General features: G+C 39.4%; 1 protein-coding gene across 1 annotated transcript in view; it reads right to left on the minus strand.

Moving 5' to 3' along the window:
- Positions 1–2,041: 2,041 nt before the first annotated feature.
- The window catches only part of TENM4 (teneurin transmembrane protein 4), a 1,183,725-nt gene continuing 1,170,048 nt past the window's right edge, over positions 2,042–15,718 (minus strand). Inside the window, exons 34-35 of the mRNA XM_063431236.1 lie at positions 13,236–13,378; positions 2,042–3,698 (exon numbers count right to left, since the gene is read on the minus strand). Of these exons, the coding sequence (XP_063287306.1) occupies positions 2,940–3,698; positions 13,236–13,378 (902 nt within the window). The 3' untranslated portion in view covers positions 2,042–2,939. The remainder of the gene's footprint in view (positions 3,699–13,235; positions 13,379–15,718) is intronic.

The following is a 15,718-nucleotide window of genomic DNA, read 5'->3' on the forward strand; positions in this document are numbered from 1 at the left end:
TATTAAATATTGTAGGTAAGATCTTTACGATCTATGAAGTGGTTTCAGAATCCACTTTCTATTTTCTAACTCTAGTATTCCGTTAAATCTTTGACAGATTGTCAGACTGTGTAGTGTGAGGACCATCTGATTGCGAGTGGTATACATAGAAAAAGGGTTATTAAGTTTACTAGTATTCTTCCCACACATCCAGAGATTTTGTAAGATACCCCAGCTTGGTCACAAATGACTAACTTTAAAATCATTTTCAAAGCTCTTGGTCCCTTATCCCAAGCCATGCTGAAAACAAAAAGATATTTAAAAAAAAATAAAAATATATTTCTGGTATTTGTTCTTTATCTCTGGAATGAACTAAGAAAGAATATTGTTACGTTTGTGTTCATGATTTCTATTGAAATGTTACATAATACTTGTTTTTTTAATTTACAGAGACCATTCCGAAATCTCGGCAGGAGTTCGGAGGGTTGAAAAAATATTTTTGCTTTACAATCCAGTTATACAGAAATGGTAGTGCCAGGGACCATTGCAACCTTCTATAGCTGCAGCTAAGAGGGACAAGCACACTGATGTAAGACCCCTGCCAAAGGTTCCAATGTTGGTGGGACAGTCCAAATTACGATTTTCCGCTGTCTCGATTTTATTGCCTGGTGTCCCATTCCTAGAGACACGAGAGGACTGTCCACAGATAGCACAGCGCAAGCACGTCACTCAATGCGCTCGCATTGCAAAAAGGTACCAGGATTATGCAGAGAGCACATACAATATGTCGCATTTCATGAGGGTAAAAAAAAAAAAATCTGTCTACATTTGTAAAAATTATCATTTATGAACGATTCAGCAACGCATTCCTGATCTTTCACTAGTAACGGGATGATTACGCACTGGCAATTAACAGGTTTATATGTATAAATACCCCCCTCCAACCCACAAAATTGTTTTTTTTTAGTTATTTATTTTTCTTCAAAATATAATTATTACATTGTAATGGAAAGGAATAAATAATATCTACGCAGGATTTCTGCCACTAAACATATCTAACAGTGAGAAATTTGATACAGGAGCCCAATTTATTGCTTTACAGTGAAGGATGGAGTATAAATACACTACCAAACCTGGGAAAATGCTCCAAAAATAGCCGATTCCCAGGAATGTATATTATGGGATGCTTATAAGACTGTAATTGTGCAATAATAATCTTTTGGGAAGAACAGATATGCCTAATCTTTATGTATCGCAATACTATCTCCTGTATAGTGTTCTATGCGCCTCCTTAGGTCATATTTTGTCATAATTAATTAAATTGTGTGCCTCCTTAGGTCATAATTAATTACATTGATAAAAAGCAGAATGTAAAAAAGAAACTGAAAGGATAAAGTCTTTGCGGGGTATTTGCCAATTCCTGTCTGCGGTTCAGGCGTTAAGAATAAGACGAGTGAATGAAATCAAGGTACCAATTGTAACAGTAAATACAGACATTTAACTCCTGTGTTTGGTAATATGACTAACATATCTGCTTGGCTTTTACAAGCGAACATACAAATCACAAATTTTTGCAATGCTGGATAGAGTGGTGCGATTCTGCAGTTCTTTCCAAATTCCTAGCACTGTAAAGCAGAGATGTCATTTGATAAAAGCACAGACAACATTTTTGTCGCATTTGGGTTGTTCTTCTGACACCGCTGTATATTTTGCCATGGTTTCTCTGAGTAGCCATGTCTGCCAAGGGGGATGGAGATTATTGTGGGTAAAGAGCAAATCAGGTGAAAGTCCAAAAAGTGGGTCAATAACCAAGGACACCAAAGGAAATGTCCTTCTGATTGCTCCACTTTTTGATCTTTGTCCCATAAATTCACATTATACATAATGTGCTCAGAGTATCTATAGAAAAGTGAAACATCTAATGAGATCATACGTCACATTAACTATGTCTATGAAAAATGTACAACAAAGCAATAGACTCTTACAACCATTGATCTGTTTCGTAGCCAAGCATGGCTTAATATTAGCCCAACCTTTGTCACATCCATTTCTGTTAGTACCTGTGCCCAATCCTCCAACCACAGCCCATCATGTCTGTAAGAATACATTTATTTTTGAGGCAATGACAATAGGGGAGGAAAGCCTACATTATTTTGTGCCCAACTCTGAATGAAATGCACGTCCCTTTACCAAAATGGTCTCTGCACACCAGGAGCCCAAAAACACTTCTTTAAGTTCTCAGTGAAAATGGAAAAGGTACAGACGTTCTCTAGAGGCACACAATTGATATAGTTACTTTCACAAAGTGGGTCTCACCCACGTTAACGCGTTCTTAAAAGCACGTAAAAAGCTTAGCCAGTCTAAAGTGTTATCCAAACCTGTTGGGAAAATACTATCATTTGCAGTTGAAATTTAACACAAGCAACACATTGGAACAGCAATTCACCCTCCCACATACTGTATTATGAGAGACAATGTAAATGATATGAAGAGTTTTGGTTAAATCAAGGCAAAATTCAGTTCTTCAAGTAGAGCTGAATATATTTGTTTTTCTCCATTTCAAGGCAAGTTGATCCCTGCTCCAGCTAGCGAAGGGTTAAGATGAAACAAATGATCACATACATCCACTTTGGGATTCACACCGACTACCTGTTGGCGCACATTGGCACGCCTCAAAACTCCTCGCAAAGGGGTAAAATAACAAGACAGTAAATTTCACTGCGACCACAGAACAGCAAAATACCTTCTTGTCCTTTGAGAAAACGTGTGAAGGCCTAATTTATTTTTAAAAAATTAAAAAAGTTGCATGAATTACAGTGCAACAGAGTATCATTTCCTTCATGTCCATAAAAAAAAGAAAAAAAAAAAAAAAAGAAAAAGGATAGATTACAACACAGTTCAGGTATGTGGTCACAACAGCAGCTGTCTTTGGCAAGAAGTCAACACATCAATCCTCTATGTCACCTTCTGCCCATTTCACTCTGTCTCATAAAATGGATGTTGTTTGCGCTGTCTGAGAGTTCTGGGTACTGCTCCACAGAAATGACAAAGTATCCATCGTAGCCCTGTACCCTGCCTGTTCCTAACATTTGTTGTTTTTCTCCTTCTGTCCATGAGCGCAAGCCCTCCTCCCCGTCCCGTAGTCTTTGTTGTTCTTTAAGCCATGCTTGAGAAACTGCCCGTTGTCTGGCAAGTTCCAACACACGGACCTTCTCCTCATCTAATGTCGTCCCATAGCGGGTGTTCAAACACAGGGTGCCATATTGAAGTTGTATGTCTGTGTAGCGTCTAGTCCTTGTACCAAGAACCGTGTTGATTTGTGATACCGTGACATTAACTCCATTCTCCAAAGTACGTCTGCCACCACTGAGACCTAATATGGACAAGTCATTCTCAGAGGGTCCTTGTTTGATGAAATAATGAGTATCGACTCCATCAATGGTGAAATGTAAGTTTTCCAAATATTGGGCATTGTTCAGAATGGCAGCAATTCTCCTTCCATCCTCATTGGCTACACTTATGATATCTGTGGTGACTCTGCTATCTTTTAATGCAAATTTGACACCTTTTCCAAAGATAGAACCTTGGGAGGCAAACGTCTTGCTCTCCTTTTCCAGTCGACATCCAGCAATTGTAGAGCCATAAATCTGTTCGAAACGTTCCAAGGTGACGAAAGCTTTCAGCTGCTTCTGCACCTCACACTGTACTCCAAGGATGGACTAGTGGAAGAAAAAAGAATACAGAGTTAGAATTTGATTAAAAATACCAGTAGAAGGGTTTGATGATTGTTAATTGAATGCACTAGTAGATAAAAAATGAATGCCAGCATAGGTCGCTCAGTCATGTGACCAAATGCAGCTCATTGGAAACTAATAGAATTCAATATTTTCCAATAAAGGCATGTGGATCCATGCGTGGCACTTGCCTACCATGTGCATCAGCCCCTAATGTTCCTCTATGAGACTGGATTGGACCATCGGTTAGAGAGCCGAATGACATTGTGGGAGAAGTCAAGGGCAGCAGAACCAAGGGAGTCTCAGTGCCACCGAAAAGGTAAGTAAAAGGCTTTTAAAAATATTTTTTGTAGTTGTTGGGGGCCCTTGGAACAAAGTATGGACTAGGGCACTATAGCGTTAGAAGAACACTATAGCTTGAAACCTGTATTCCTAACAGTTTAAACGGTTTAACTGCTTTTTTTTTTTTTATCAATTAAAATCCAAAAACAACGAAAAATATCATTAAAATATAGTTGCCCTGCTGTTTTGATTACACAAATAAATCTGACTTTTGGAATGCTGGGATGTAAAAAAAACAACATCCTTTTATAATAGATTAACCCCTTAAGACCGCAGCCAAATGTACAAGTTGTGATCCAAAAAAACGTAAACAAAACCTGGCATTTGCGCTATATGTCTGTCCAACCGTAATTCACCTCTTTCATATTAAATGCACCCCCCCTTATTATATATCATTTTATTCAGGGGAAACAGGGCTTTCATTTAATATCAAATATTTAGGTATGGAACATAATTTAATATGAAAAAAAATATTTAAAAAATGGGAGAAAATAAGAATTTTTTAAATTTTTTTAGTTCTACGTGACATTCTAACTGTGAATGTCATAATACTGTTTGCTTTTACTGCAATACAATACACATATTTGTATTCAGCGATGTCTCGCGTGTAAAACAGTACCCCCTATGTACAGGTTTTATGGTGTTTTGGGAAGTTACAGGGTCAAATATAGCGTGTTACATATTTCAGTTTTTTTACATTGAAATTCGCCAGATTGGTTACGTTGCCTTTGAGACCATATGGTAGCCCAGAAATAAGAATTACCCCCATGATGGCATACCATTTGCAAAAGTAGACAACCTAAGGTATTGCAAATTGAGTATGTCCAGTCTTTTTTAGTAGCCACTTGGTCACAAACACTGGCCAAAGTTAGTGTTAATATTTGAAAATGCAAAAAACTAATTTGAACGCAAATTTTGGCCAGTGTTTGTGACTAAGTGGCTACTAAAAAAACTGAACATACCCTATTTGCAATACCCTGGGTTGTCTACTATTGCAAATGGTATGCCATCATGGGGATAATTTTCATTCCTGGGCTACCATACGGTCTCAAAGGCAACCTGGCGAATTTTAATGTGAAAAAACTGAAACGCAAACCTTATATTTGACTCTGTAACTTTTGAAAACACCATAAAACCTGTACATGAGGGGTACTGTTATACTTAGGAGACTTCGCTGAACACAAATATTAGTGTTTCAAAGCAGTAAAACGTATCACAACAATTATATCGTCAGTGTAAGTGCCATTTGTGTGTGAAAAATGCAAAAAATGTCACTGTCACTGACGATATCGTCGTTGTAATATATTTTACTGTTTTGAAACACTAATATTTGTGTTCAGCGAAGTCTTCCGAGTAAAACAGTACCCCCCATGTACAGGTTTCATGGTGTCTTGGAAAGTTACAGAGTTAAATATAGTGCTAGACAATGTAATTCCCTGAACTTTTGGCCTGGGTTGGCAGGCAGGTCCTGCAAATTGTAATTAATAAAATGACCTAATTATGTAAAATTATTACATAAATATATGCGTAGAATTATTATATATATATGTGTATATATATATATGTGTGTATATATATATGTATATAATTTTTTAAAATTATTTTTATATATATAGGTATATACATAGTGATATATACGTAAATACCTATGTATATAGATATATAATTTCGTTCTACATGTATTTTGATATCAATATATATATATTAATTTTAAAATACAGTTAGAACAAAATTACGCATGTTTATATATTTTTTATCTATTTTTTTTTTAATTATTTTTTAATTATTTTTTTATTTATTTTTTTAACGTATTTATATATTTATTTATTTTTTATTATATATAAATATATATAATGAAAATTATATATATTTAATCAATATCATTGTACGTGTATTTTGATATTAATATATATATATAATTATGTATATATTAATATTAAAATACACGTAGACAGTGTATGCATATTTATGTGTATGTGTGTATATATATACTTAGATCATATATATAATAAATATATATATGATCTAAGTATATATAATTTATTTTTACACCGTTTTAACATTTTTTTTTTTTTTTCAGACAGCAGGGGGAGTACCTGTCATTACAGGCACTCCCCCTGCTGGCAATGCCTTGGACGGCTATGCCGTCCATGTGATCGCGGGGTCCTCGCAAGGACCTCGCGATCACATGGCCCTGGGCGGCTGAAGAGGACGCAGGGGGACTCCCTGGGCTCCCAGGTAAGTCCCCCATACCGCGATCGCCGGCGTGGGATCGCCGGCGACCGGGTAAGTACATAAGATCGCAGGACGTACTATGCCGTCCTGCGGCTTTTAGAGCCACCAAAATAAGGACGGCATAGTACGTCCTGCGGTCTTAAGGGGTTAAACATTACCCAAACAATGAAATAGTAAGGGAAAGGGAAATGTATCATTTTATTCTAGGTTATATAAAAGATGAGATCAAACAGCGACAACAACTTTCTACTAAATAAAAGAAGTTCGCATTTTCACTGCTGTGCAACATAAATGATGCAGAAGGCAAATGTTGAAAAGTCGTCCCCAAGCACAGCATCTCTGAAATTTGTGTTTCCACAACTCTCCCAGAATGCCATGCAAAATATGCAAATGAGCAAAATAGCACTGACAAGTTTTCTGATTTGCATCCCATATTTCTATCCTTTTGCAATGACCTGCTGTTTTAACACAACTTTCTATGCCAATGCGTGGGTTAAGATCCAAATGAATCAATGCCCAGCCGTGTACAGCTGTTTTACAACTCATGAGAATGGCTTCGGTTCAAATGTGAAAATTTGTCTGAACGCATCAAGCTTAAACGCTGAGAAATTTGTAGAGCGATCAAAAAGTGACAAAAACAGGGGAAGGGAGGGGGGGGAGAAGAAGCAGGCAGCTCTGTTGGAAAACTCTTAAATACTCAAATACAGCCTTTATAGACATTGGGCATGGACTGCTTTCCATTACCAGAGAACCTTGTAAGCATTTTTGGAGTGTTACGGAAACAGGTTTCAGAATTGCTATGCCTAGGGTAGTTTTTTTGTGTGCGTCTGTTTTATATATATATGGGTGTTTTGTCTGTTTCTGATCTCCCCACAATAAGTGGAAATAACATTGAATGACGGGTTAGGGAGTGGGGAGAGGGAAACACACTAAGGAACAGCAGTGGTAATGGAAATGAAAGAGAAACATCATGGATGAGAGGATGGAAGAGCAGTGAGAAAAAAGACAGCACTGAAGATTGACATATAGAGAGCAAAGGGAGGTCTATGAAAGATAGAGACCTAGAAGGTAAAGAAAAACAATGGAAAAGAAAGGGAAGAAATGGGAGGGGGTACAAGAGCCAAAGTTGCAGAACACTTTGGTTAAGGACCATGTACATTGAGTAGATTAAGGGTTACACACATGTCGACTAAGAGCAAAATATCTTAGGATTGAGGCAGTTAATAGACCTTGACACTGAGAGGGATGAGAGATCGAGTCCTCTGGACCATGGGAAAGAAACCAGATGACTAAACTACACAGAAAACTGCAATATTAAAAGTTACCACTGAGTTTTTGTGCTACATTTAGAATAATGTTCACAAGTCACTGCAAGACACCATTTGGTGAATGAATTCCTGCTTTATTATAATTATCGTTGTCATTATTACAAGTGACTGTAGCTTGTGATTTTCAGTTTAAAATGAATGAAACTGTTAAAGAGGTATTTGGTTTACAAGTCAGGGCCCATTTATTTATTTATAAAATATTTTACCAGGGAAGATACATTGAGATTTCTCTAGTTTTCAAGTATGTCCTGGGTAAAGGACATTTAAAGGGGATCTTTCACATTCCAGGATTTTAATTTTTCCTTTTTCTACATTTAACAATTACCGTATATACTCGAGTATAAGCCGACCCGAATATAAGCCGAGGCCCCTAATTTTTCCCCAAAAAACTGGGAAAACTTATTGACTCGAGTATAAGACTAGGGTGGGAAATGCAGCAGCTACTGGTAAATTTCTAAATAAAATTAGATCCTAAAAAAAATATATTAATTGAATATTTATTTACAGTGTGTGTATAATGAATGCAGTGTGTGCGTATGAGTGCAGCGTGTGTGTGTATGAGTGCAGTGTGTGTGTATGAGTGCAGCGTGTGTGTGTATGAGTGCAGCGTGTGTATGAGTGCAGTGTGTGTGTGTATGAATGCAGTGTGTGTGAGTGCAGTGTGTGTGTGTATGAGTGCAGTGTGTGTGTGTATGAGTGCAGTGTGTGTATGAATGCAGTGTATGAATGCAGTGTGTGCAGGGCCGGTGCAAGGATATTTGCCCCCCCCCCCATATGTCCTGACCTCCCCTCCTCCTCCCTCAGTGGTCCTTACCTCCCCACCCCCGTGTTCCTTCACCCCCCTCCCCCAGTGGTCCTGACTCACCCCTCCCCTAGTGGTCCTTACCCTCCCCTCCCCTAGTGGTCCTTACTTCCCCCTCCCCTCCCCTAGTGGTCCTTACTTCCCCCTCCCCTCCCCTAGTGGTCCTTATCCCCCCCTCCCTCCCATAGTGGTCCTTATCCCCCCCTCCCTCCCATAGTGGTCCTTATCCCCCTCCCTCCCATAGTGGTCCTTATCCCCCCCCCCTCCCTCCCTCGCTCCCATAGTGGTCCTTATCCCCCCCTCCCTCCCATAGTGTTCCTTTTCTCCCCCCCCTCCCTCCCATAGTGGTCCTTATCCCACCCCCCTCCCTCCGATAGTGGTCCTTATCCCCCCCTCCCTCCCATAGTGGTCCTTATCCCCCCCCTCCCTCCCATAGTGGTCCTTATCCCCCCCCCCTCCCTCCCATAGTGGTCCTTATCCCCCCCCTCCCTCCCATAGTGGTCCTTATCCCCCCCCCTTACTCCCATAGTGGTCCTTATCCCCCCACTCCCTCCCATAGCGGTCCTTATACCCCCCCTCCCTCCCATAGTGGTCCTTATCCCACCCCCTCCCTCCCATAGTGGTCCTTATACCCCCCCCTCCCACAGTGGTCCTTATACCCCCTTTTTTTATTATTTTTTTTTTATTATTATTATTATTATTTTTTATTATTATTTCTTATTTTATTTATATTTTTTTTCGTCCCCCCTCCCTGCTTGATACATGGCAGGGAGGGGGGCTCTCCTTCCCTGGTGGTCCAGTGGCAGTTCAGTGGGGGGGAGAGGGGGGCTGGCAGAGCTGTAACTTACCTGTTCTGCAGCTCCTGTCAGCTCTCTCCTCCTCTGCGCCGTCCGTGCAGCTCCTTCTATCAGCTCACACTGTAAGTCTCGCGAGAGCCGCACTGGGAGCTGACCGAGGTGCTGAACGGACGGCGCGGAGGAGGAGAGAGCTGACAGGAGCTGCAGAACAGGTAAGTTACAGCTCTGCCAGCCCCCCTCTCCCCCAGTCTGTATTATGGCAATGTAAATTGCCATAATACAGACCTTGACTCGAGTATAAGCCGAGTTGGGGTTTTTCAGCCCAAAAAATGGGCTGAAAAACTCGGCTTATACTCGAGTATATACGTGAAAATTCGTAAAAAAAAAAACACAATTCTATGTAGACATCTGACCTCTTTATCTTAACTCTCTGTCAATCATTGTTATAAGCTCTGTCCTTTGAACCTGGCAGTCAGCACAGAGAAAACATACAAAGGAGAAATGAAACAATGTTTCGATTTATCCTCTCCTCATTTGCATTATGTGCCCTGAATGTGCCTGGACAAAACATTATTGTCAGGTTAACACAAGTTCTAGGTGACTTCAATGTTTTATCCAACGGTGTTGCGGAGAAGTGCCTTCAAGGCACATAGAACTGCGATCAGGAAAGATTTGTTTACATTCCAATTATCTTCTTTTATTATTTCATAATATTCTATTTTATCTAAAACGTACAATAGTTCATTTGAATTCTAGAAACACATTCAACGTGTTACTTATAACCTTTAGATTCATAACAATAACAACAATAAATCCGTGACTACAAAGTAGCATGTTGTGACACCGGGAGGCTGTTTGCGCGGTTTTCCTCTCTCTATATAATGTTGCAATCCTTTTGTTGAGGCAATGTGGGTGGGCTGCTGCCAATGGCGAGACAAACAAAAGGAAACTAAGCTAGTATTGCAAAAGGAAGTGTATTTTCATTGATCAGCCTGCGTAAAGGCTTTAAAGGCTAACAAAATGAAACTATAAATACACAATTTTTTGGGAATCTACGATAAATCAACAAGTAATAAGACAGAAAATCTTTCTATTTCGTGAGCAGCCACAGCTAATCCGCGCCATTTCTATTGTGGAGGATAAATCATGGTCAGGTGTACTGCCTGCACCAGGGTTAGACTGGATTATTACGTTCCAGGAGGTTAGTACTCGCAAATGGCTAGGAATTCCACAAACTAAAAATATTTCTATTTCACACAGTGTCCCATGGAAATGTTTTAAATCATATATAATGAGATTTCACATAAACGCTTTGAGGCAGATTTGCCTCAAAGTGTTTTTTCCACCCGTTAAATGCATTACTGAGATTAGTGCTCCCCCTATGTTGGCTCTGTAGCACCAATTTATAGAATCCTAAAAAAATAGTATTAAAACAGCTGGGGCTCCAAACTGGACAACTATGACTTTGAGTGAAATGAATGACACCTTTGCTGGATATACCTAGGAAATGCCAAGTCTGGGGATCTAGCTTTTGCCTTATTACAGGGCTGTAAGTAATAGTTCTCATTAAAAATGTTCATTGAGATACCTTGTTAAAGGAACACTATTGAGTCAGTAATACAAACCTGTTTTCGTAATGCTGCCACTGTCCCAAGCTATGTATAGGTCCCCTTCCTGTTTGCAATAAAGAACTAATACAATAAAAGTTTTACTTTACCCTTTTCCAGTGCTGAGACTCCCTCGGAGCTGCTCCGCTCACGTCCCGTGATGTCATGATGGAGGCATGGCCTCCTCCAGCGATGATCCAATCCAATGCTCCTCGTAGAAGAACATTGAGGACCTGATGCGCATGCGTGGAAAGCATCACGCGCACCTCCCCATTTCCCCATTAAGAAGCACTACTTCCTGTGAGATTCCGTGTCACGCGCGTTTTACTTTGTCAATAGTGGTTGTCAGGAAGTCAGCCACTAGAGGTGGATTTAACCCTGCAATGCAAACAATGTTTTGCAATGCAGGGTTAAAATGACAGCGCCACGGCACTAAGACCATTGCGAAAAAGTGGTCTGAATTACTTTAGTGTTCCTTAATCTCGTAAATGCCTCACCAAATTAGTTTGCATTAACCTTTGTGAACCCTCAGCAGGAGAAAACCCATAAGGAGTTTGAACAACAACTTGCAACCGAGAGGAAAAAAGCAAATGTCTCCATTAGTAACGTGAAAAGGGTATATGGTACATCATTTTGTGCAAAACTTAAACTACAACCTTGTATGGTCACAAAAACAAAACAAAACAACTTTGTGACAATGCCTCTTTAACCAGTTTTCCTGTATAAAATCTATGCTGCCAGCTTCCCGAGTTCCATTTGCTAATGGACATTTGAACATACATTATTGATTGCATCACAAATTAAGAAGTCGTTTAGCGGTTACCACTTTAAAGTGTAAAATGCATTACTTGTTGATTTAACCACGTGGTGTGAAATCTCACAGGCAGAGATAAGTGTCTGAACTGAAGGCTTGTAAGACCCCACTCCAGAGAGAAAAAGGGTAGATGTCTGCTAGCTCCCATCCTCTGCCAAAATCGCTCTGTATAATGCAAATTCTGCACCTTCAAAGCATATGCCCTTCAACAAAGCTTCTGGAAATGTCTCTTGCAAGTTCTTCTTGACTTACACACCCCAGTACACATGAAAGTGTCTATTCCCATAGGAACCAGACTTGCGTTACTTAACAATTAGACATGTTTTGAGCTAGCGCCTAAATACCAAGAGGCTTTGCAGCTGCGACATTTGGAAATGGAAAGGAATCTGTCTGAGAGTAAAATACATTATAGTGAATTTTATCCAAGGGGCCATGACTTTTATCCCATGAGCAATGAATAATTAAGGGAGAAAAAAAAAAACACTATATCTTTTTCCTCTGCCCTGGTTTCCATCTGTAATGACGCAGTAACGTACGAGTGGCATCGGCAAGATTAAAGCTCTCTTATTCAAACCTCCCGTCAAGATTTAGAATAGAACCGGATGCCACATTAGCATATTTAAAAAAAATAATAATTATGGAATAACTTGTTTTACTGGAATTTGTTTCTTAACATTTGAATCTGTTATAAAGAATTTAAAATAAATAAAATGTATCCTATTCACAGTTGGATAATCAATTCCGATGATAATATATAAACTAGTTGTCGAATAAATAAAATTTGTATTGTAGAAAAATGTGGTTCCAACTGAACTAAGGAGTGTTAAGGGGACTCTATAGACACCCAGACCACTTCAGCTCATTGAAGTGGTCTGGGTGCAGTGTGCCTTAAATATGCAAAGCTAATTATTGCATTTTTTTATAAAAATGCAATAATTAGTTTTGTGGGGTCACTGCACCTCTAGTGGGTGTCTAGCCACTAAAGTCTACCAGACAGCCACTAGAGGGACTTCCGAGTTGTTAGGCGACTTAGTCGCTTAACGGACGCTGGGCGTCCTCACGCTATGCATAAGGACATCAAGCATCACCGGAATCCCCATAGAAAAGCTCTGAATAATGCTTTCCTATGGTGGAAATCCTAAAGCGAACGTGGCACTGCTGTGCATGCGCATTAGATCTCCCCCAATGGCTGATGTAAACAGGGGAGGAGCGAAGGGGGACCCAAGCAAGTGCTGAGGGACATCGGCTCTGGAATCAGGTTGGTCACAGAAGGGGATTTCTGCACAGTTGGAGGGGGGATGGGGGCACTATACGGAGCTATAGTTTACCTTTAAACAGCTACTTTAGGCAGAAAAACTACCCATTTAATCCTCCCTTGCCCCACATCCACAACCATTACCTAGTACCTATGGGTATCAGTGTAGACAGAGGTAGTATTTATGCAATGCCGGTATAATTAATGAAGGATAAAGAAAAGGAAAATGAGTGTTTTTTTTAACAAAGGAGAAGTGGTTTATGGCTCTGAAACACAGATCGCCCAGAGTGGCTTTTAGAGGACGATTCCAATGGATAGGCAAGATGCCCAGAAGAATGATACCTTGCTGTTGTCCCACTCTTGAGTTTTCATTTGGGTGTTGACAAGCTCATAAGAGGGCTCCATTGCATCGATGTCTGGCTTTGGGTAGCCGGGAATCACATTATGCAGCTGGAATCCGAAGGTGAGAAGCCAGCTGTTAATATCTGGAGCAGGGGATGAAGGAAACAGAGAGAAGAATGCTTTAACACATAAAAACACCTGTGTGCCCGTGAGAGATCACCAGAACATTAAAATCCATTGATAGGGTGAGAAAACGCATCATCAGATGTTTAGTGAACTTAAAGGGATATTCATGTCTCTGTGATTGCTTATAAATTTAAAGACTGCATATAAAGTAAACTTTTATAACTTGTTTCCACCATTCATCATTATATTCTCATCCCTAACACCCAATGAAATGTTTCCATACATGCAGTATAAGAAATACCATACACGTTTCTTATCAATAGAATTGATGATCACATGGTTAATAGCAGAACAGAGCCTGTCTCACATTTTCTAGAATCTAGATTGTAAGGATCCTCATCAACCTCTAGTTCCTGTAACATTTTGGAATTGTCTCATTTATTGTTAAATGTCCACCGTTATAATATTGAAAAGGCTGGCAGAATCTTTTGCCTCTTTATAAATGCCGATGATGATAATAATTTAAAGGGACACTATAGTCACCTGAACAACTTTAGCTTAATGAAGCAGTTTTGGTGTATAGAACATGCCCCTGCAGCCTCACTGCTCAATCCTCTGCCATTTAGGAGTTAAATCCCTTTGTTTATGAACCCTAGTCACACCTCCCTGCATGTGACTTGCACAGCCTTCCATAAACACGTCCTGTAAAGAGAGCCCTATTTAGGCTCTTTATTGCAAGTTCTGTTTAATTAAGATTTTCTTATCCCCTGCTATGTTAATAGCTTGCTAGACCCTGCAAGAGCCTCCCGTATGTGATTAAAGTTCAATTTAGAGATTGAGATACAATTATTTAAGGTAAATTACATCTGTTTGAAAGTGAAACCAGTTTTTTTTTTTCATGCAGGCTCTGTCAATCACAGCCAGGGGAGGTGTGGCTAGGGCTGCATAAACAGAAACAAAGTGATTTAACTCCTAAATGACAGTGAATTGAGCAGTGAAATTGCAGGGGAATGATCTATACACTAAAACTGCTTTATTTAGCTAAAGTAATTTAGGTGACTATAGTGTTCCTTTAAATGAGCAGAAACAGGCTCTGGAGTGACATACAAATACTGCTGTAAAAAGTCAACGACTATTAAAAAATTTAATAAAAAACAAAAAAATGGCTACACTGTAGCTTCACTTGTTTAAAAAAAAAAACCCAGAACGAGGGCTAGAACATTCTACATTACAGTTTACAGATTAATATTTTTTGAATGCACTTTTTATCCTTTTGTCAAACGCCTGTGGATGGCTGGTGCCACAGAGATCAGGCTGATCTGAAATCGTATATCTTCTGTGACAAACGGCAACAACAGCACAGCAAGGGATTGGAAGAAGAATAAGGATGGTTCAGAGTGGGAGAGAAATTGGCAGGAGAAAAAAAAATTCTAACAACAAAAGTTGGACCGTTACCTTTTATGAAATCCCCAAGGTAAAAACATTCACGTTTTTTTTTGTGTGTGTGTTTGAGTGATTGCAGTACAAATTGTGTTGAATCTGCACACTTCAGATAGACGCAGGAAGTAATTAACCAGATGTGCAAGCTACAAGCCTAAGCATCTGCAGTATACATGGATGGTTGGACTTCTCTTTTTCTAAAGGATCCTTCTGTACTGTTCTGTTCATATATTGTTTGAGTAATGAATCACAATGTAATAATCAATCACAATGTGTTCTGTCTTTTAATAATGTCCTTGAAAAAAAATAAAATAAGACTAAGGTCGTGGTGAAATGCCATGTTTAATTAACTGCTGTCTCGCTTTACTTTTTTTTCGGAGAAGTTTAATGAGGTCACTCGCCATCCACCGTCAGGGGTTTCATTAAAATCCGTTGGTGTTGGAACAGGCTTTTAATACCAAGCTAAGTAAGAACAGAGTGCCAAACTGCTTATTTAACAGTTACATGAGGTCAGAAATGTAAAGAATTAAAGGGCCAATTGACTTTTTAGGTGCCAGTAGGACTAGCAAGCAAAGCTATTGTTTTAACCATTGCATGGGTCAGCTCGGCAGAATTGAGAGAAGCAAAATACTTTTCAACGCTTGCTTTGCAACTGTTCGTTCATATGGCAAAGAAAAGGTTATCTGCAATCTAGATGGTAAATGTTATGGGGCTGGTATCTAATGTGGTTTTAAAACATTAATTAGTGAAAGTTAAATAGTGGGGAGTCAAAGATCCATAACGTGGACTGGACATAATTCCACTGGTATCACTTTTACTATATCAATTATTGGAGAATCTTGCAATCCAAGTGTTAATTGGAACTATTATTTTAATAAAGGACCACTATAGGCACCCAGACCACCTTAGCTCAATGA

The sequence above is a fragment of the Pelobates fuscus genome, chromosome 1 (genome assembly GCF_036172605.1).
Source record: "Pelobates fuscus isolate aPelFus1 chromosome 1, aPelFus1.pri, whole genome shotgun sequence".
Classification (NCBI taxonomy): domain Eukaryota; kingdom Metazoa; phylum Chordata; class Amphibia; order Anura; family Pelobatidae; genus Pelobates; species Pelobates fuscus.